The sequence below is a fragment of the Colossoma macropomum genome, unplaced genomic scaffold (assembly GCF_904425465.1).
Source record: "Colossoma macropomum unplaced genomic scaffold, Colossoma_macropomum, whole genome shotgun sequence".
Lineage (NCBI taxonomy): Eukaryota > Metazoa > Chordata > Actinopteri > Characiformes > Serrasalmidae > Colossoma > Colossoma macropomum.
The window spans coordinates 25266451-25288544 of record NW_023494801.1 but is presented as its reverse complement, the minus strand read 5'-3'; the positions used below and the strand labels follow the sequence as shown (position 1 = coordinate 25288544).

Genomic DNA, 22094 nt, shown 5'->3' with positions numbered 1-22094 from the left:
GTCAAAATGGCCATTGAGTACAAGATAATAGGTTTTCAGGTGATATTTCTGGGAAGATTAGATATAAGATTATCCACTTGCATAAGGAAGAGGACAGTTCCCAAAACTGGAGTTACTAAAAGCTACAAAGAAAATGTGCCTCCTAGCAAATGTGCAAGACCTGGAAGTCCAGCAAAACTGCCCCCATCAGATAAACAGCACTTAAAGCTTTCATCTGTGAGAGAGAGGAGAAAATCAAGCCGCTTCAGATCTGAAAACATCCTTCCACTGTGAGAAGACAACTCAGCGCTATGGGTCTGAAAGGATGTGTAGCTGATCAAGAAGAACCTCACTGAGAAAAGGAGACGGACACATCAAACAAAGAAGCTGAACGATGGACTGACCACCCCAAGGCTCAGACCTCAATTTGATTACTTCAGAAAATGACCAACCAGCTTCTAAGACTGAACTTTGGGGGTTGTGGAAAAATATCCCTGAAGACTTGGAAGCTGTAATAAAGGCAAAAAAGTGGACAGAGGAAATACCTGAACATTTGGAATTATATTAAAGTATATGTATTTGTTGAGGCTTCTGTGTGATTTCCTGCTAAGTCTGTTTTCTGCTTTTTTTCTGAAGCTCAAAAATAAATTACTTGGAATAAACGAAGGTGGTCTCTGACTCCCGCACAGTAATGTACATTAGAACCAAGTAAATTCAATGCAATACTTTTTTCAGTGTGCCAGTGTATGTATGTGTGTATGTATGTATGTGTGTGCTTGTGCGTACCTACGTACTGTAGGTGTCGAATGAATTTCAGTCTTTGTATGAGTCAACTCGGGTCTAAACTTCCATGCACAGACACTGTTGGGTAAATGCAGATATGTACATTCTTGCATTTGAGGGCACGAACAAGCACGTATGTGAAAGGCGGCACGACGCATGTCAAACTCTTCCGCGCTCACCTTTAACATATAAATAACCCCCCAAATCCCCCCCAATCCCTAAAATCCCCAACGCTCCCCATACAAGAGGTCCTGGCACCCTGTTACCCGCTACCAGTCCAGCGGTCCAGGCGGGTCAGTCTGTGGGACAGTGATAGGTGTTGATCCACAGCAGGTCGTCCAGCACGCCCCAGTGCAGGTAGAGGATAGAGCCCACCACCAGCACGTGCATGATCTGGTGGCTGTTGCACCAGTAGTCGAAGAGGCCCGGTCGGAACCTCTCTGGGATGCGGGTGATGTTGATGACTCCGCCCACCACCGCCAGGGCGTCCATGGTGAGGAAGTGCCGCAGGGATGTGGGACTTCCTCCGCCCACACCCACCCAGCGCAGCAAGAAAAAAGAGAAGCGGAAGAGCGCCTGCCAGGCAAAGGAGCGCAGGCGCCGCACACGGCTCCGGGCCGTTATGGCGCAGTAGATGGCGTAACCGGACAGCAGGATGTACATCAGAAGGGCCACTGTGCGAGTGAACGGGTAACACAGCAGCGTGCTGTACACAATGGGCAGAGCACCTACAGAACATACAGGCTCTGAAGGTGGGCAGTATGCCAAAGAATATAACATCACACATACACGCATCACAAAATTAATTTTGCTAAGGTTTACAAACAAGGTGGAATGGACAAAACGCACCAGGAAAACAGTAGTGCATTGCCTGAAAAACTGAAATAAGAGTAAAAATCAAACAATCTGTACAGTAAATTAATAAAATAAGATAATGGCATTATTGGCTTGACACCCAATCAGCTAACAGTTACCGTGCAGTTCATGCAGTGACTATACACTGGTTTTCGCTGCAGGTTCCCTAAAATCGGCAGTATACTTCAAATGACAAAAGAATTTGATATCACAGCTAAAAGTCTACAGGCAACCATATGACATGTGGACCAGTCACAGTCAGGTGAAGGTCTCAGAACAAACGACAGGTGATTAAGACCAATCACAGTCAGGGGGAGATCTCAGAATAAACTACACAGGAATATGGACGAATTACAAGGGGAGGAGGTTCTCAGAAGAAACTAGACAGTGATACGAGCCATTCACAGTTGGGGGGGAGGTCTCAGAACAAACTACACAGTGATATGGGCCAATCAGAGTGTGGGGGGGGGGTCTCAGAATAAACTACACAGTGATATGGAGTAATCACAGTCAATGAGAGGCCTCAGAATAAACTACACAGTGATACGGACCAGTCAGAGTCAGGGGGTGTCAGAACAAACGATGTGGTGATTAGAAGTTGTGTTTAACAGTCAGCATAGAACCACACTGTAACAGCTCAAAGCACTGTGTACTTTTGCCCAAAAAGACATTGATTTGCATGGTTTTTGTTTGAGGTTTACTGCTGGATCAAAGTCTACTGTCTCTTATGCGATACATGCAGTTGTTCAGTGATCTAGAAGTACGGATTATTCTGAGGAAACACATCATGACGTAACTTATCACAACAGTAATAACATATCACCAGATTGTCCACCCCTAGCCCAGACCTGACCACAGGTAAGCATTTTTACATTGAAATACTTGATACATATGGAGCACACTTATTAATAAATCCAGCCCACAGGCAAACATGTGAAAGACTGCACTTTGACAATTTTGCTTAATTTTAATGCAGATATATGGCCAAATACATTTACAATACAATAGACAGTATAAAGAGTTTTCAGTGGGTATTTACAATAATAGATTGTAATCAGAAATAATTGTTTACTACCCTGAATTAAGAAAGCCTATTATGTCATTTTTATCACAGAGGATTTACGTTGCGCAAATCCTTCCTTTGCGTTCCTGCTAAAGGGCACTTTGACACGGCAGAGAGAAATGTGCTGGAATCAGGGAAGCCAAATCAATTTGCGCTGAAGGCTGCTAAAACCAGCCTTGGAGTGTCGTCAGCGTCAGCCTCCGTGGGCGACTCAAAGTGTGACCCGACAGAACAAAAATATCCAGATGTGCGAGCGGGAGGTGGAGAAAACCATGAATCAGCAAGAGACAAGGAGAAAGAGAAAAACTGGGCGAAAGGGGAGTCATGAGGAGAAGAAGAGGGAAGAAATATAAGAGGAACAGGAAAGTAGAGAGTGTTTGGAGTCTGACTCATTAGAGCCCGACTCATTAGAAAATTTATGGGAGTTTTCTGACAGCTGATAATATCAGACAAAACACACTCCAGCATCTTTAATTAAACAGTTTTGATATCGTCCTTGATATGACTGACAGCTGTTAAATATGACTGTCAGTTCTCAATTATCAAATTCTAAACTCAATGGCTGGAGCCTTCTAGAACTGTTAGAGGTTGGGCTGGTCTCTGTTAATTAACTACGAGTGTGTGTACATGCACTCAATAATCCGATCATAATCTCTCATTTCTGCAGTCATCTGAATTTTCAAACGGTCATGTAAACAGCACACTCCGATCTAGAAACACGATTAAGAAAGCTGAGCTGGATTTTAGCCCAGTTATCAGATTTCTCAGTGCATGTGAACTCTTACTCTGATTTCTTTCGGATTTCTCAGTCTGCGCATGTGCGAGAACAGACGGTGGATGTCGCAAGACGCAGCAAAAACATTTAAAGAGGAGCTGAAACCAAACACGAAATAAAGGATCAGAATGTTCTTCATCTTCTAGATGATGTCTGTTCATGTTTTCAGGTAAAGTGGCGCGATGTTTTTAAATAACCCGCAGCATGAAGTTTGAGTTTTATGTTACATCACGTCTTCTTCTGTGAGTTTATTGGCTGGTTGCAAATCAGAAATCTGATTACTGCCTGACTTGTAGACGCAGAGTTTCCAATTATCTGATTACTCATAGTGCATGTAAACGTGTTGATCGGATTACTGACAAAATCAGACTTTCTGTAGTTATCGGATTATTAAGTGCATGTAAACACACTCAATGATTGTCTATGAGCTACGCTTCTCTTTTTTGTGTGTTACAACATGTTGTTTTCAAGCTACCCCGCAACCTGGAAGGATTAGCGGCTTAGAAAATGTGTGTGTGTGTGTTTTCAAGCTAAAAGTTAGCTTGGATGCTTTTTACGTTTTTGTTGTTCTCACCATTTTGGGGTTTTGCATTTATGATAACCAGGTCAGTGTGTATTATTGTAAAAAAGTTGACTGGTCAAGTCAAATTGAGTCAAGTTTACTTATAAAGCACATTTAAAAACATGAAATGATCATCAAACGCTGTACAGCAACTTAAAAAGCACTGTAGGAAACTGTAAAACATGAAAATTCTTCATAATAATATTCATAATATATTCATAAAAATGAATCATGACATCATTTTTATCAGCGAAACAACACGTCAGGCCGTGACTGTTTGCATTGAGGTTCTTACCCAGGGTGTTGATCATACAGATGCCGCACATGTCTAAAGTGAGCAGGGTTTTGTAGACGGGCTCGCCGCCCTCGTGGTTCATAAACAGGTGATACACCACAGAGCCCAGCTGTGGAGATAGGCAGGCCAGGAAGTGCACCACACCCAGCCATGTCACACTGATCTGAGACCAGGGGATGTTGAGAGGGAGCAGCACCAGAAAACAGAGCAGAGGGATTCCTGTGGACACAAAAACACAGAACAACCGTGAGAATAGATGAAGAGGAAAAGGAGAAACAGATAATAAAAAATGAAAAAAGAGAGAAATGAAGGTAAAACCAGTTTTACTTGGGAGGTATTAGAATTAAAGTAATCATAATCAGGCTTTGTGATCTTAATTCAGGGCGCAGCGTGTATAGTTTTTACAGTCTCACAATAACTGTGGAGTGATTTTAATCCAGTATGAATCTGCAGTGTGTAGTTTTACAGTCTGACAGTAATAATTGTGGAGCGATTTTAATCCAGTATGAATCTGCAGTGTGTGTAGTTTTTACAGTCTTTCAGTAATAATTGTGGAGTGATTTTAATCCAGTATGAATCTGCAGTGTGTAGTTTTACAGTCTGACAGTAATAATTGTGGAGCGATTTTAATCCAGTATGAATCTGCAGTGTGTAGTTTTACAGTCTGACAGTAATAATTGTGGAGTGATTTTAATCCAGTATGAATCTGCAGTGTGTGTAGTTTTACAATCTGTCAGTAATAATTGTGGAGCGATTTTAATCCAGTATGAATCTGCAGTGTATGTAGTTTTATCAGTCTGAAGGTAATAATTGTGGAGCGATTTTAATCCAGTATGAATCTGCAGTGTGTAGTTTTACAGTCTGACAGTAATAATTGTGGAGCGATTTTAATCCAGTATGAATCTGCAGTGTGTAGTTTTATCAGTCTGAAGGTAATAATTGTGGAGTGATTTTAATCCAGTATGAATCTGCAGTGTGTGTAGTTTTTACAGTCTTTCAGTAATAATTGTGGAGTGATTTTAATCCAGTATGAATCTGCAGTGTGTAGTTTTACAGTCTGACAGTAATAATTGTGGAGTGATTTTAATCCAGTATGAATCTGCAGTGTGTAGTTTTACAGTCTGACAGTAATAATTGTGGAGTGATTTTAATCCAGTATGAATCTGCAGTGTGTGTAGTTTTACAGTCTGACGGTAATAATTGTGGAGTGATTTTAATACAGTATGAATCTGCAGTGTGTAGTTTTACAGTCTGACAGTAATAATTGTGGAGCGATTTTAATCCAGTATGAATCTGCAGTGTGTGTAGTTTTTACAGTCTTTCAGTAATAATTGTGGAGCGATTTTAATCCAGTATGAATCTGCAGTGTGTGTAGTTTTTACAGTCTTTCAGTAATAATTGTGGAGCGATTTTAATCCAGTATGAATCTGCAGTGTGTGTAGTTTTACAGTCTGACAGTAATAATTGTGGAGCGATTTTAATCCAGTATGAATCTGCAGTGTGTGTAGTTTTATCAGTCTGAAGGTAATAATTGTGGAGCGATTTTAATCCAGTATGAATCTGCAGTGTGTGTAGTTTTATCAGTCTGAAGGTAATAATTGTGGAGCGATTTTAATCCAGTATGAATCTGCAGTGTGTAGTTTTACAGTCTGACAGTAATAATTGTGGAGCGATTTAATCCAGTATGAATCTGCAGTGTGTAGTTTTATCAGTCTGAAGGTAATAATTGTGGAGTGATTTTAATCCAGTATGAATCTGCAGTGTGTGTAGTTTTTACAGTCTGTCAGTAATAATTGTGGAGTGATTTTAATCCAGTATGAATCTGCAGTGTGTAGTTTTACAGTCTGACAGTAATAATTGTGGAGTGATTTTAATCCAGTATGAATCTGCAGTGTGTAGTTTTACAGTCTGACAGTAATAATTGTGGAGCGATTTTAATCCAGTATGAATCTGCAGTGTGTAGTTTTACAGTCTGACAGTAATAATTGTGGAGCGATTTTAATCCAGTATGAATCTGCAGTGTGTAGTTTTACAGTCTGACTGTAATAATTGTGGAGCGATTTTAATCCAGTATGAATCTGCAGTGTGTAGTTTTACAGTCTGACAGTAATAATTGTGGAGTGATTTTAATCCAGTATGAATCTGCAGTGTGTGTAGTTTTACAGTCTGACAGTAATAATTGTGGAGTGATTTTAATCCAGTATGAATCTGCAGTGTGTGTAGTTTTACAGTCTGACGGTAATAATTGTGGAGTGATTTTAATACAGTATGAATCTGCAGTGTGTAGTTTTACAGTCTGACAGTAATAATTGTGGAGCGATTTTAATCCAGTATGAATCTGCAGTGTGTGTAGTTTTTACAGTCTTTCAGTAATAATTGTGGAGTGATTTTAATCCAGTATGAATCTGCAGTGTGTGTAGTTGTTACAGTCTTTCAGTAATAATTGTGGAGTGATTTTAATCCAGTATGAATCTGCAGTGTGTGTAGTTTTACAGTCTGACAGTAATAATTGTGGAGCGATTTTAATCCAGTATGAATCTGCAGTGTGTAGTTTTACAGTCTGACAGTAATAATTGTGGAGTGATTTTAATCCAGTATGAATCTGCAGTGTGTGTAGTTTTACAATCTGTCAGTAATAATTGTGGAGCGATTTTAATCCAGTATGAATCTGCAGTGTGTGTAGTTTTATCAGTCTGAAGGTAATAATTGTGGAGCGATTTTAATCCAGTATGAATCTGCAGTGTGTGTAGTTTTATCAGTCTGAAGGTAATAATTGTGGAGCGATTTTAATCCAGTATGAATCTGCAGTGTGTAGTTTTACAGTCTGACAGTAATAATTGTGGAGCGATTTTAATCCAGTATGAATCTGCAGTGTGTAGTTTTATCAGTCTGAAGGTAATAATTGTGGAGTGATTTTAATCCAGTATGAATCTGCAGTGTGTGTAGTTTTTACAGTCTGTCAGTAATAATTGTGGAGCGATTTTAATCCAGTATGAATCTGCAGTGTGTAGTTTTATCAGTCTGAAGGTAATAATTGTGGAGTGATTTTAATCCAGTGTGAATCTGCAGTGTGTGTAGTTTTACAGTCTGACAGTAATAATTGTGGAGTGATTTTAATCCAGTATGAATCTGCAGTGTGTAGTTTTACAGTCTGACAGTAATAATTGTGGAGCGATTTTAATCCAGTATGAATCTGTAGTGTGTGTAGTTTTACAGTCTGACAGTAATAATTGTGGAGTGATTTTAATCCAGTATGAATCTGCAGTGTGTAGTTTTACAGTCTGACAGTAATAATTGTGGAGTGATTTTAATCCAGTATGAATCTGCAGTGTGTAGTTTTACAGTCTGACAGTAATAATTGTGGAGCGATTTTAATCCAGTATGAATCTGTAGTGTGTGTAGTTTTTACAGTCTGTCAGTAATAATTGTGGAGTGATTTTAATCCAGTATGAATCTGCAGTGTGTGTAGTTTTTACAGTCTGTCAGTAATAATTGTGGAGTGATTTTAATCCAGTATGAATCTGCAGTGTGTGTAGTTTTACAGTCTGACAGTAATAATTGTGGAGTGATTTTAATACAGTATGAATCTGTAGTGTGTGTAGTTTTACAGTCTGACAGTAATAATTGTGGAGCGATTTTAATCCAGTATGAATCTGCAGTGTGTGTAGTTTTACAGTCTGACGGTAATAATTGTGGAGTGATTTTAATACAGTATGAATCTGCAGTGTGTAGTTTTACAGTCTGACAGTAATAATTGTGGAGCGATTTTAATCCAGTATGAATCTGCAGTGTGTGTAGTTTTACAGTCTTTCAGTAATAATTGTGGAGCGATTTTAATCCAGTATGAATCTGCAGTGTGTGTAGTTTTTACAGTCTTTCAGTAATAATTGTGGAGCGATTTTAATCCAGTATGAATCTGCAGTGTGTGTAGTTTTACAGTCTGACAGTAATAATTGTGGAGCGATTTTAATCCAGTATGAATCTGCAGTGTGTAGTTTTACAGTCTGAAGGTAATAATTGTGGAGCGATTTTAATCCAGTATGAATCTGCAGTGTGTGTAGTTTTATCAGTCTGAAGGTAATAATTGTGGAGCGATTTTAATCCAGTATGAATCTGCAGTGTGTAGTTTTACAGTCTGACAGTAATAATTGTGGAGCGATTTTAATCCAGTATGAATCTGCAGTGTGTAGTTTTATCAGTCTGAAGGTAATAATTGTGGAGTGATTTTAATCCAGTATGAATCTGCAGTGTGTGTAGTTTTTACAGTCTGTCAGTAATAATTGTGGAGTGATTTTAATCCAGTATGAATCTGCAGTGTGTAGTTTTACAGTCTGACAGTAATAATTGTGGAGTGATTTTAATCCATTATGAATCTGCAGTGTGTAGTTTTACAGTCTGACAGTAATAATTGTGGAGCGATTTTAATCCAGTATGAATCTGCAGTGTGTAGTTTTACAGTCTGACAGTAATAATTGTGGAGCGATTTTAATCCAGTATGAATCTGCAGTGTGTAGTTTTACAGTCTGACTGTAATAATTGTGGAGCGATTTTAATCCAGTATGAATCTGCAGTGTGTAGTTTTACAGTCTGACAGTAATAATTGTGGAGTGATTTTAATCCAGTATGAATCTGCAGTGTGTGTAGTTTTACAGTCTGACAGTAATAATTGTGGAGTGATTTTAATCCAGTATGAATCTGCAGTGTGTGTAGTTTTACAGTCTGACGGTAATAATTGTGGAGTGATTTTAATACAGTATGAATCTGCAGTGTGTAGTTTTACAGTCTGACAGTAATAATTGTGGAGCGATTTTAATCCAGTATGAATCTGCAGTGTGTAGTTTTACAGTCTGACAGTAATAATTGTGGAGCGATTTTAATCCAGTATGAATCTGCAGTGTGTAGTTTTTACAGTCTTTCAGTAATAATTGTGGAGTGATTTTAATCCAGTATGAATCTGCAGTGTGTGTAGTTTTTACAGTCTTTCAGTAATAATTGTGGAGTGATTTTAATCCAGTATGAATCTGCAGTGTGTGTAGTTTTACAGTCTGACAGTAATAATTGTGGAGCGATTTTAATCCAGTATGAATCTGCAGTGTGTAGTTTTACAGTCTGACAGTAATAATTGTGGAGTGATTTTAATCCAGTATGAATCTGCAGTGTGTGTAGTTTTTACAATCTGTCAGTAATAATTGTGGAGCGATTTTAATCCAGTATGAATCTGCAGTGTGTGTAGTTTTATCAGTCTGAAGGTATAATTGTGGAGCGATTTTAATCCAGTATGAATCTGCAGTGTGTGTAGTTTTATCAGTCTGAAGGTAATAATTGTGGAGCGATTTTAATCCAGTATGAATCTGCAGTGTGTAGTTTTACAGTCTGACAGTAATAATTGTGGAGCGATTTAATCCAGTATGAATCTGCAGTGTGTAGTTTTATCAGTCTGAAGGTAATAATTGTGGAGTGATTTTAATCCAGTATGAATCTGCAGTGTGTGTAGTTTTTACAGTCTGTCAGTAATAATTGTGGAGCGATTTTAATCCAGTATGAATCTGCAGTGTGTAGTTTTATCAGTCTGAAGGTAATAATTGTGGAGTGATTTTAATCCAGTGTGAATCTGCAGTGTGTGTAGTTTTACAGTCTGACAGTAATAATTGTGGAGTGATTTTAATCCAGTATGAATCTGCAGTGTGTAGTTTTACAGTCTGACAGTAATAATTGTGGAGCGATTTTAATCCAGTATGAATCTGTAGTGTGTGTAGTTTTACAGTCTGACAGTAATAATTGTGGAGTGATTTTAATCCAGTATGAATCTGCAGTGTGTAGTTTTACAGTCTGACAGTAATAATTGTGGAGTGATTTTAATCCAGTATGAATCTGCAGTGTGTAGTTTTACAGTCTGACAGTAATAATTGTGGAGCGATTTTAATCCAGTATGAATCTGTAGTGTGTGTAGTTTTTACAGTCTGTCAGTAATAATTGTGGAGTGATTTTAATCCAGTATGAATCTGCAGTGTGTGTAGTTTTTACAGTCTGTCAGTAATAATTGTGGAGTGATTTTAATCCAGTATGAATCTGCAGTGTGTGTAGTTTTACAGTCTGACAGTAATAATTGTGGAGTGATTTTAATACAGTATGAATCTGTAGTGTGTGTAGTTTTACAGTCTGACAGTAATAATTGTGGAGCGATTTTAATCCAGTATGAATCTGCAGTGTGTGTAGTTTTACAGTCTGACAGTAATAATTGTGGAGCGATTTTAATCCAGTATGAATCTGCAGTGTGTGTAGTTTTACAGTCTGACGGTAATAACTGTGGGTTTAATCCAGTGTGAATCTGCACTGTGTACAGTACTTATAGTCTTACAGTAATTACTTACAGTAATAATTGTAGATTTAATGGTCTTCTGTATTCGGCTGAACCCAGAAGTCCCTCAGTAATAGCAGTCCTGATCTTATTCCCTTAACACTAATATAATAACAGAACCTGCTAATAGAAATGGTTATTGTTATTGAGTGTGTAATGTGGTTTAATACTGGTATGGATAACCGAGTTAAGATCTTTAAATCTAGGCTATCTGTGGGAATTTGGTAAAATTTCTCAGATACTTTATCCTCTGCCAATCAAATCCTGTACAAACTACATTACAGATCGTACTCTGTTTAAGTAAGCCAGTAGTCCTAAACAAAGACAAATGGCTTTTGAAACACTGTTAGAGGACACAGTGAACAGGTATTTGCACATTATGTTTACACAATCCCTGCCCTGAGCTTTATGACTTCCCTTGAGCTGAATCACCATGATTTACACATGGGTTTATGGAAGTGACTGAAACGGCCTAGTACAGTGTGGCTCTCAGTGGCTTTGCTGTATTGAAAATATCAGTGCTAATCAAGCAAATAAATATGTTCTACAAATAACAGCGTTTTTAAAATAAACACACTTCCTCATATTCCACCATATCATTCATCATTAATCAGTCAATCTCTCTCCATCTATAAGCACCCCCCCATGCTCTAGCTCCTAATGTCAGACGATTTGTCCTATCCAGGTAAAAGCACCCCAGCCATCTAACAGGTCTATTTTGAGGCAGTTATCTTTCCTGCCTCAGCACTAGAGAAGCCCACAGCTGGGCTGCTATAGATAGACCACGCACTCTCTACTCTACAGCCAAGTGTGTGCGTCAGCATGGCCTCTAGAATGCGAAAGGGTGTACACATTAAGCATGGTGCCAACTTCTTTGTACTGATAAATGAATTCAAATAAGTAGAAAGCAAAAAATAATTGAAATTGTGGATCCTGATCGTTGACTACGCTTGGTTATAGGTTATAATGGTGTGCTGACTTTAAACCTACTGTACACTCTGTTTAACAATAGTGAACATAATATCAGAAGGCAGATCTGATATGCTGTATGCCTACAGTGGCTACATTAAGGTTTCAAAACACATTTGAGACCACTGCTGAAATTTAATGGATAAATAGTTTATTGCCTTGTGCTTTTTCAGGTTGTTCAGGCTACTGAATATCGCCACAAAAGGGGTGGGCTTTTCCTGCTAGGGGCTTCACCAGCAAACTGACTGGCTCTTTGTGTTGAATATCTGGATATTCCCTATAATCAACTGCCATGTTAAGCATTATGAGCTTTTCTATTCATTTTCCAACTGTCTTCTCCTCCTTTATAACACCTCTGGTTTTACTCCATGCACTGTGACAATGCTTCATGAAACTATAGACTGAAATACGTCAAGAAATCCAAGCAAAAAGCAAATGTTTAAAACAAGACACACTTTTCTTGCAGTATGTTTTTTTCAGTTCTATGTTAGAGCTATGAGGCTAACATAGGAAACAAGTAACGGAAGCTGTAATATGTTATAAAGCTCAGAAACCACAAGTGTATTTAAGATTACTTGACAGCTCAAAGCGATTTGAGGTAAGCGTGTAATGATTTAGACATACAGTTTACACCCCATGTGTCAAACACAAGGCCTGCGACACTGTTCTCTCCAACCCGCAGAAGTATTTAAATTTTTTATTAATATTAGCCCGTTTCACAATGCGCTGCACTACAGTCCCCAGCATGCACTGCAACGTAATGTGCGCTCTGACTCTCCTACCCCAAACGACAATCTATGGGACAGCAATTACACCTCAGTTCTATACAGTTCTACACAATTCCACACTAGTCATATCACCAAACACACTAACTGCATTTCAGCTGCAGTTCAACCAATTTGAACACTTAATGTCAGCTCAGCAGCTCAGAAACTGAGCCCAAGAATTAATGAATGTGCAGCAAAGAAAGGACGCCAGCGTGTCCAGTTCAGCAGCAGACAGGTAGGTTTAAAAGACTGAGCTCCTGGGGATGTTTAAATTCTGAATATTTCAAGTATTTATGTAATATTTCAAGATCTACTACTACAAGTGCTTGTGTTTTACTGTTGAGGTTTTTGCATATTTTGAATAAACAATGTCCAGTTTGGGTTACAGAACAAAGTTAATTAAAAAAATGAAATAAAACATTTTTTTGGCCCACAGATCTGTTTAGGTTTTCTAATATGTCCCTTTCACTCAATGAGTTTGACACCCCTGGTTTACACAGTGCTAATGCTGGTGGGGTTTTAGCTTCCATTTCCAAAACTAAAAGAGCAAACTTCAGACTCCAAATGTGTTTCGTCTGATTGACCACATATGGCGTAAGGGGGGGGCGTTGTGTAAATATGATTTTTTTTCCACAAACTATCACTTTAAAACCACCATGTAGGAAATCCTGTATACTGTGACTCTGGTAAGGATCAGGTATCACAAAAAAAAAATCAATACAATACACAAAGTGCTCTATTTTCAGCAGGAGCTCTATGGAACAAAAACCCATTTCAGCACCTTCGGAGCCAGCGGTCACGATCAGGCCTGTCGGGAGTAATCTAATGACATGAGAGGTTTTCCCCCTCATCACGTCAAAACTTGGGTCTTCGGCACAAGACATTTTTAAACAGCAAGTGACAAGACAAGACAGGCAGGTGGAAACTTGTTGGAGGGGAAAATACTACAGAAGAATCTTGAGCTACGTCCCAAACATCTCCAAGCAAATGAGCTACTTAGGGGTGTGTTCAAACAAAACCTATGCAAAAACATCTAGGCCTTCTAAACTACTGGATGTGTGTGCTTTGTGGATGTTTATGGTTGTCTGGGTTAGTAGGTTTACAGCTTTTCCAGGGGCGTCAGTGGTGCTATTTCAGCAAATTTCTGACTTATGATTAAGCTCACGCTTTATCTGTTCTGTTTTTTAAAGGGTCTGTATTTGGGTCAACACCTCAACTCTTTACTCTCACAACTACAGAACTCACAGATTAACTTTACAATTACTTAATAATTCACAGTAGTTACTGAATAATAAGATTATTATGCTATTCTTTTATCTGTGTCTCTTTATGGACAACAAACCTCTGCTATGTTTACATGCAAACACTGTTGCCAACCTGATTGAATACATTCCGGTTATAGATGAAGACTGAGGTGTTTATCTGCTCGCTCTACTCAACAATCTGATGACAATCTCCATTTACACACACGCTACAAGAAATCTGATTCAAAACTGCATGCATGCATAGAGAACCAGTCAGTGTAGACATTATCATGACAACGAGCATCACGTGAGTCCAGTCAGAGTGAGATGAGCAGCAGTGAGCAGTGCTTGTGTTTTTAATTACTTTAAAACGATGTCAGACTCAGGAAAACGTCCTTCACATGTCCTGATTAAAGAAGGCCGAGAGGAAGACGTCGTGTTCTGAGACACATAAGCTGGACGTCCGTCCCACCGCCGTCTTTTAAAGATCAAAGCATAAACTCTCCTCTGCAGACCAGTTTCTGATCCGCCATGTTGAATGATATAAACTTTCACTATGACGTGACGAACATGATCAGAACAGACTTAAACTTTCTGATAGGGAATGTAATCAGATACAGGTGTTTACACAGATATTATTCTTCTATTTAACAGATTATTTACAGGATTACCCACCTCATTCAACCGGATAGAAACTGTATTCCAAATGGCCTCAATCAGACTAGACTATTCCGACTGAGGTGTTTACAAGGACGTATTCTGTTCTGATTGAGCTATTAGTCAGATTATTACCAGATTATTAGGCTGCATGTAAACATGACTCTAGTTCTTGAAAGACTTGAAAGTATAAGAGGAAGAGGACAATGAGCAACAAGATGGATGGATACAATTAGAGGAACCATGAACCAGCCATTCAGAAGCCTGAAGACCCTAACAGAAGAGAGGACATTTTGGAAAAACACCATCTATATGGTCACCAGGAGTTGGAAATGACCTGCCGGCACACAAAAGTTATGCCCAGCCTTGTGATAATTCAGACCAGTTGACGCAACAGTCTGAAACTTACAAGCAGAAAGTTACGACCGACTTAGTATATGACCAGGTGCGAGCCCTGTTGGTGCAACTGGCCCCAGGAGAGCACAAATAACACAAACACAGTAATCATCTGTATTTAGAAATACAGTAAAGTACTGTAATTGTATAACACACTATGATTGCTGTAAATAAACAGTAAATTACTGTAGAATGTGCTGCCAGTGAATTACTGTCAACAAGTGTTGCTATTATTACTACTGTACTTCCCAGCGCATTACTGATGACGTGTTCAGAAGCATCAGCAGATGTACTTAGAGATTCTATCACTAACACTAATAGCGACAAATTTTCTTCTGGTAAATTTGAGGCGGATCCCAATACGGAAGCAGACATGGGAGCTAATACAGTGAGTCTCTGTTGAATAAAAGAGCCTAATAACAGGGCGGATCAATAAAAGCTGAGGCCGTGGTATACTGTCATCTTTTAATTTGGCCACAAATTCAGCTGAACTTCATTGTCCAACGCCTTAGCCTGTCTGCTTGACAGTTGAGATTCCAGTGATTTCCCTCAAGCTGCTTGATTTGTTGTCTGAAACCTAATACTGTGATAAATGTGATATTAATTAAGCAATAAACACGAGAGGGAGTGTGTTATCGCGAAATAATATCACGGCTGTGATTGGGTGAGTTATTGGCGATAACGCACAACCTCCAGTGTTCTACTGCTTTTATACAACAGTGAAATAAATAAAGTAATAAATTAATAAACTGGGCTGTGAACGCGGCGTTTAGTATGTTTTAATGTTCGCAGTTCCTTCCGCCAAATTATAGTTCCTTAACGAGTAGCTTGTTGCTTGTTGCAGCCCACTCGCTGCACAGCCGGCAGTTCGTTCACCAGCTCCTCACACTAAATTCCCAAACTGCCATCACCACTGAGCAGCTTTTCAGTCGGCAGCTGTGACAGAAGAACAGCTAAACAACCTGGAATCAGCCAGAAATGAACCGAATACCATTCGCCAAACGTGTAGTCTGATCTTCAGAGTCTGACCAAATCAGACTGAGCCACAAAACTGCCACAATATCAAGTTTAGCTCAGTTTTGTCAGTTTTTGCCAGATCAATATTAATGTTGTTTTGTTCCAGCCAGTTTATAAAGCATCTTACAGCCCATTTAGTTTGGCGAACGGTATTGGGTTCATTTCTGTCTAATTCCAGGTTGTTTAGCTGTTCTTCTGTCACAGCTGCCGACTGAAAAGCTGCTCAGTGGTGACGACAGTTTGGGAATTCAGGTTAATTGGAAATTGTCGGTCAAATGTGATCTTAAAAGTATCAATTTTCTGTTTGTGGCAAAGTAAGAAGTAAAAACGTTTAAATGGCCTGAGCGTCTCCTACAGCTGTCAAAGTCATTGCTTAGCAACGGCGTCTCAGCGGAGTGATACAGTATTTGTGAAAAAACAATAACAGCACGGTTAGAACGCTTCTCAACCAATCAGCTTGCGTGGCCGGGACTAACTGTTGTATAATGTAGGATATCACATCAGCCAACATGTTTAAAAGTTTAGTTATGTTTACAAATGAAAATCCTAGTATCTTGATATGGTTTGAAAGAAATACATTAATAACTGAATGTTTTTTTTTAAGTAAATGAGTTAAATCGGTTACCAATCACTTGGAACAGATCTAAAACAGCTCGATTAAAACAAGCCAGGTCAGGTTTGCAAAGCAAAACACCACTAATAAGCATAGGCTCATTAACATTAATGTTGTCATGCAATGTGAAATTAATTATCATTTGATATTCTGATATCATGATATTTGAAAAATAAGCAGAAAACTCCCACAGCTCCACTTGAGGAAGGACGACAAAGCACATGGCTTATTTTCCAGCTTCCTGTAGCAAAGTCAGCGCACAGGTCAGGTTAAGCTGTGTCGCTCATTTAAAGCCCCCGATTTCCTGCTTGCTAGACAACAAATAAAAGGACCGAATGCTCAGAAGCTGCAGAGTAAGCTCACTGCACGGGTAACACAAGCTGTTCACATTCAGTCCTTCTGCACTTCAGTCTGGGGGAAGCCCTGTACAGCACAGGTTCGTTTTCCCGCTCTAACACACCTGACTCCCTTCATCAGTTCATTATCAAGGCTGTAATAAGCTGAGTCAAGTGTAATAGAGTCATCGCAAAAATGTGCAGAGCACCAGATGAACCAAGAGCCTTTTGCATACAAAACAATTTCACTGTGAAGTGCTGTGTGTTATTCTGTATCATCAAAAACTGAAAAATAAACAGATTAGCTGCAAAGCTTAAATCTGTCAGCTCACTGGTCTGGTCACCAAGTGCATGACGATTCATTTCGTATAAGAAGGGCAGGAAAGGACATCTGCATAACCCACATCTGGACTGATCACTCATCTGGAAGGACTGTGATGTTTACCTACAGAGATTCCTCTGGAAAACAGCCTAATTACTTCTCACTAGCAGCTCAGTGAAACAAGTGGAGATACTGTGTAGATTCTGAACTTCACATCCATCCACATTTGTGTCTGCAAGTATAAGAGAAGATATTTTATTATGATTTGAATGTGAAGAAAAGACTGCGTTGTGGAAAAATTAAGAGACCCTTATTAGTCCCACAACAGGGAACTTTCACCTCCGCATTTAACCCATCCGTGCAGTGAAACACCACATGCACACTAGCGAACACACACTAGGGGGCAGTGAGAACACTTGCCCGGAGCAGTGGGCAGCCCTATCCGCAGCGCCCGGGGAGCAGACGGGGGTTAGTTGCTTTGCTCAAGGGCACTTCAGTCACGTACTGTCGGCTCAGGGGATCGAACCAGTCTTAAGGCTGGTTCCCTAACCTCCAGCCCACGACTGCCCCCAAATGAAAGTGCTAGGTGTACTGAATGGTGGTCCGAGGAGTTTGCCCTGTTAAAGATGGAAGTGCAGATCCGAACCAGAATGGAAATGGAATATAAATGCAATTAATTACGCCAGTGCGCAATTAATGATGTTATTGACTAATTACTTCTAAACAAGATATATTGTAGTATTACAAGATGTCTAAGAGTTAATAGCCATGCAGTGGCAGTGATGTCAGAGCCTGACCTTAGATACAAGTGCAAGATAGTTTCATTTACACCGATCAGGCATGACATTATGACCACCTCCTAGTTTCTACACTCAATGTCCATTTTATCAGCTCCACTTACTATATAGGTGCACTTTGTAGTTCTACAGTTACAGACTGTAGTCCATCTGTTTCTCTGCATACTTTGTTAGCCCCCTTTTACCCTGTTCTTCAGTGGTCAGGACCCCCATGGGCCCTCACAGAGCAGGTACTATTTGGGGGGTGGATCATTCTCAGCACTGCAGTAACACTGACGTGGTGGTGGTGTGTTAGTGTGTGTTGCACTGGTCTGAGTGGATCAGACACAGCAGAGCTGATAAAATGGACAATGAGCGTAGAAACAAGGAGGTGGTCATAATGTTACGCCTGATCGGTGTAAGCTGCTTTCAGAAACAAATGATACAGTAACGATATAACAATGCTGAGCACTTCATAAATCACGTAATTATGAGTGACTCATGCCAACAATGATCAGCTGGTCCAAAGGGCACGGCTTCCACAAACTTCCTTTCCCCTGGCTATAAGGGGAAACAGTGAATAGTAGTGAATAGTAGCAGTGATAGTAGCAGGACACTCTTAGGAACCTGAGGAAAGCACATTTACAAAAGCTGTTTATCTGGGCAGGAGGCACTTATTTGCTCAGACAAATGTAGTTACTACCACCTGGTTTGGATAATCAATACTTCATTAAATTAAACCAGGTGTGCTGCTTTAACAAATCCAGGCGATGGCTGAGGGCATCAAGGTGAAGTCGGGAACCAAACTTTGGTTCTTCTAACCAGCTCATACGATACCATATGATATTTTGAAGACAAATAATGCTACTTTTACTTTTATAGTTATGTTTTTTTCAAGCTAAAAACAAACTTACAACCTAAATAAATGGTTTTAAATGAATAAGAGTTTTGCACAGTACTGTACATACACAGTGTCAGGGTTAAATCCGAGTCGACAGTCATACTCAAATGATTTAACAAAACCAGTTCCATTCATTTACTTTAGCAAATGTATCCTGCTTGTGTAAACTCATGCAAAACATGTTCTCCTTGCATGCACGCTGCACATCTACACTCAAAGAAGAAAAAGAAATTAAGGTAACCCGGTTTCATTACTCTAAGTCATCTGAGTTACCCCAACGAAAGCTGGCTCAGACTACTGGTCACCCATAAGGCGAGCAGGTAAGAGGATTTTGGAGGGGCAGTCGTAAAGATGACCCAGGCACATTTATCTGCTTTTGTTTCAGAGACACTTACAGTTCAGTGTTAAGCTCAGTGTTGAGCCACTCAGACTTCACAGCCCAGCTTAATGGGAAACTAAGGCAAAGGTGAAGTCAGCGCTACTCACCATGTGTGTAGATGTTGCCCAGTTCATTGTGGAGATAAAACAGGCTTCGGATGCAGTCCTGAACCGATGATATGGGTCTGTAGCCGGTGAGGACATATTTGTTGAACTGCAGGTGTGGAGGAGAATTTGCCCAGTCCAGTAACCTGGGGCCATTTAGACAGGCCATAGCAGCGAGGACGGATAGGACGAGAACAACGACACAACAGCAACACCACAGCTGCACATGTATGCACAGGCGGAGCACAGTTACTGCTCATAAAGAGGGAATTGAACACCATAGGCATTGGGATGTGGACTTAGGCCTGCATTATGCAGCTATGGCTGGCTGGTTGGCTTGGGAAAGTCAAGGAAACAGACTCGTTATTCCTTTGCCTGAGCAAGAGTTATCAGTTTGCTTCTGAAATATGGACTATGGAGCCGTCATCCACAAGGATGGAGAAAGAAAAAGCACACAGCCTTCATAATGACAGCCAGCAGTGCACAGTGCTGCAACATTCAAATGCACGTCTGCAACCAATCACAGCCAGTACATTAACCTTTGAGCCCAGTCCTGGTCTTGTCACCTTGGCGTGCACTCTGAAGGCATCTTCTACACCAAAGAAGTGGGGCTCCTGCTGAAGAGTTCTTGATAAAAACACCCCCCCACCCCACCCCACTAAGCCGCTTCCCTAAATCTCCCCAAAAAGGAAGAAAAATCAGTCGGTCAGCTTTGGCTGCAGAGCGAAACTCTGTCCATCTTCCGCTCCTCTTCCTCCTCTGTGAGCTTCAAGTGGGACTTCATGGTTTGGTGAACAGAGTCACCACCATTCATGGTTGACCAGAAAGCTTCAGACACTTTGCAAAGCCCAGCTTTTGCCGCAGCTCTCGATATGGTGGAATGGCAGCTTGCATTAACCTTCCAAGTTCATAACACCTTAATAAACGTCTACTGACCACTAGTTTTGTGAAGAGCACAGTCTTAGTTCTCGAAGCCCATTTGTTCCATCAGCTCACAGTAGGTATGAACAGCATGCTGGTGTGGTAAAGGTACCTGTCTGTCCATCAAAACGAGTTCAAGTTTGGCAGGAACACCACTGAGAAGAACGAGGATCCCGTCTCACAGCCTGGGCTGCCTATCCCAAAGGAAAAACGAAGCATTTTGCCACAGAACCGCTCACTCTTTAAAAAAAAGAAAGAAAAATAAAAGAAGCCACCACTGAAACCCATTCAATCATTTAACGTTAGCTAACAGCCATGTCTCCCTCTGGAACATGCACAGCTGGCTAGGCTAGCAAGTTAGCAGCCCCGGATAGCTGCTGTCACCTCGGTGAAGGTGGGGAAAACGCTGGCTTTCACACGGATAAGGGAAAAACGAGGATCCCACACAAATTTTGGCGAAAAAAGCAGAAAAATATGGTCATAAAAATCTCCCGTGGTTCAATAACAGCGGTCGTGTCCCGGTTGCTAGGCGGTTTGCTAACGGCCCATACAGACCGTAACGTTAACGTTAACGTTAACCGAACAGCTAGAGGTACATTTGAACCTTTCAAATTCGCTTTTTTCAGAAGAGAAACTTGGTGAAGGGCGTCCGGTCTAGCTCTACGTTACGGTTATCCCCGATAAATCTCGACAGTCTGTCCCCAGAAAGCCCCGACCATCTTCTATCTCCCGTTTCCTAAAGCAGCAGATTGGCTCGCTTCATCCGCGTTGTCCACCACACCCGTATTCCGGCAAGTCCCGCCTCCCTCGCGCTCCGATTGGCTGGTGTTGTCACTGTCCTGCGCCCGGATTGGCTGGGTTGTTCATTCTTACTAGTAGTCCGCCGGAAAACGAGTGGGGAAAAACCAATGCCGCCTCTCCTGTGCTATGTAATGTAATGTAATGGGCCCCGTGGAGGTGAATGAATGAAATGCGTATCATTTCCCAAATATATAATCTCATCATTTAAGATATCTAAATCCTTGTTTTTCTCTCTTACTTTTTTTTGCATAATTTGAAAACTCCAGGTAGGATTTGCATTGCGGTAAAATGTCAAGATGAAGTTCCCATTTTGAAGATACAAGGTTTTGTTCTGACAGCCACAATATTGATATCTTATGTTTTAATGCCTATGTCAATAATAAAATACAAAAACAAACAAACAACAAAACAACAACAACAACAACAATAATAGTGTCACACATATTCAGTATAGAGATTCAGTTTTGCTGTTTATTACAATGTAATTTAGTTTTTTTCTATTCTGTCACGAAAATTCTTGGTCTGATCTGCACGATACTCTAAATATTTAGCAAAATACGTAAGTAAGAATAAAAAGGAAGAACTATCAATAACTGTTATAGCATAAGTCAACAAACGATCACAGTACAGTGAAGAAGTGTGAGTCCAGGGCAAGTTAGTGCTACTTTTTTTGATGTTACTAATGACAACTAAACAAAACAACAATCTATTTTGGGTTTAATTAGAGTTTTAAACTGTAACTGACAACAATATGATGATCAATATCCGACAGCTCTTTTGCAGCCTAAACTTTTAACAACCAATCCTGCATTATTAAAAAATATCAAATAAACAAACGTTATTCCAGATATTCAAAAGATGTGCCTGGGGATCTGTGAGACCTGATAACCTACTGAAAGTAATGGATGCACATATTCAATGTCAAACACAAATAATAATAACAAAAAACAGGCCAAGTTAAAGAAAAAAGGTTCTGCATTGCTGCTGGCAATGATGTGTGAACTGTCTACTTCCACACATAAAGACATCAAAGGTAAGATATAAATGGCCCATAAACATCTTACATGCCTGCTGTGGCTGCATGTTTTAGTTTAGTATGCTTGGTGGTTTGGGTTTTTACTTCGCTGATGTTGTGAATTTTATTATTGGTGCTGTAATTTCTCAAAGTCTCAAAACCAAATTCAGAGAACTGACAGAACATTAAAAAGACATTGAGACGCAA

General features: G+C 39.9%; 1 protein-coding gene across 1 annotated transcript; it reads right to left on the bottom strand.

Annotated features, from left to right (window-relative positions):
* Nucleotides 1–406: 406 nt before the first annotated feature.
* On the bottom strand, nucleotides 407–20844 carry paqr4a (progestin and adipoQ receptor family member IVa). The gene is made up of 3 exons (XM_036590343.1): nucleotides 19154–20844; nucleotides 4313–4531; nucleotides 407–1490 (listed from the first exon to the last, which is right to left on the bottom strand). The coding sequence occupies exons 1-3, from the start codon at nucleotides 19317–19319 to the stop codon at nucleotides 1057–1059; spliced, it is 819 nt and encodes a 272-aa protein (XP_036446236.1). The 5' UTR covers nucleotides 19320–20844; the 3' UTR covers nucleotides 407–1056.
* Nucleotides 20845–22094: the final 1250 nt, after the last annotated feature.

What these genes read in the sequence shown, in the direction of transcription:
- paqr4a (XM_036590343.1), bottom strand. Translation starts at nt 19,319, where the DNA reads ATGGCCTGTCTAAATGGCCCCAGGTTACTGGACTGGGCAAATTCTCCT. An exon ending in GGGCAACATCTACACACATG is followed by an intron (nt 4,532 to 19,153) that starts GTGAGTAGCGCT and finishes TTGTGTCCACAG; the next exon opens with GAATCCCTCTGCTCTGTTTT. An exon ending in CTGTATGATCAACACCCTGG is followed by an intron (nt 1,491 to 4,312) that starts GTAAGAACCTCA and finishes TATGTTCTGTAG; the next exon opens with GTGCTCTGCCCATTGTGTAC.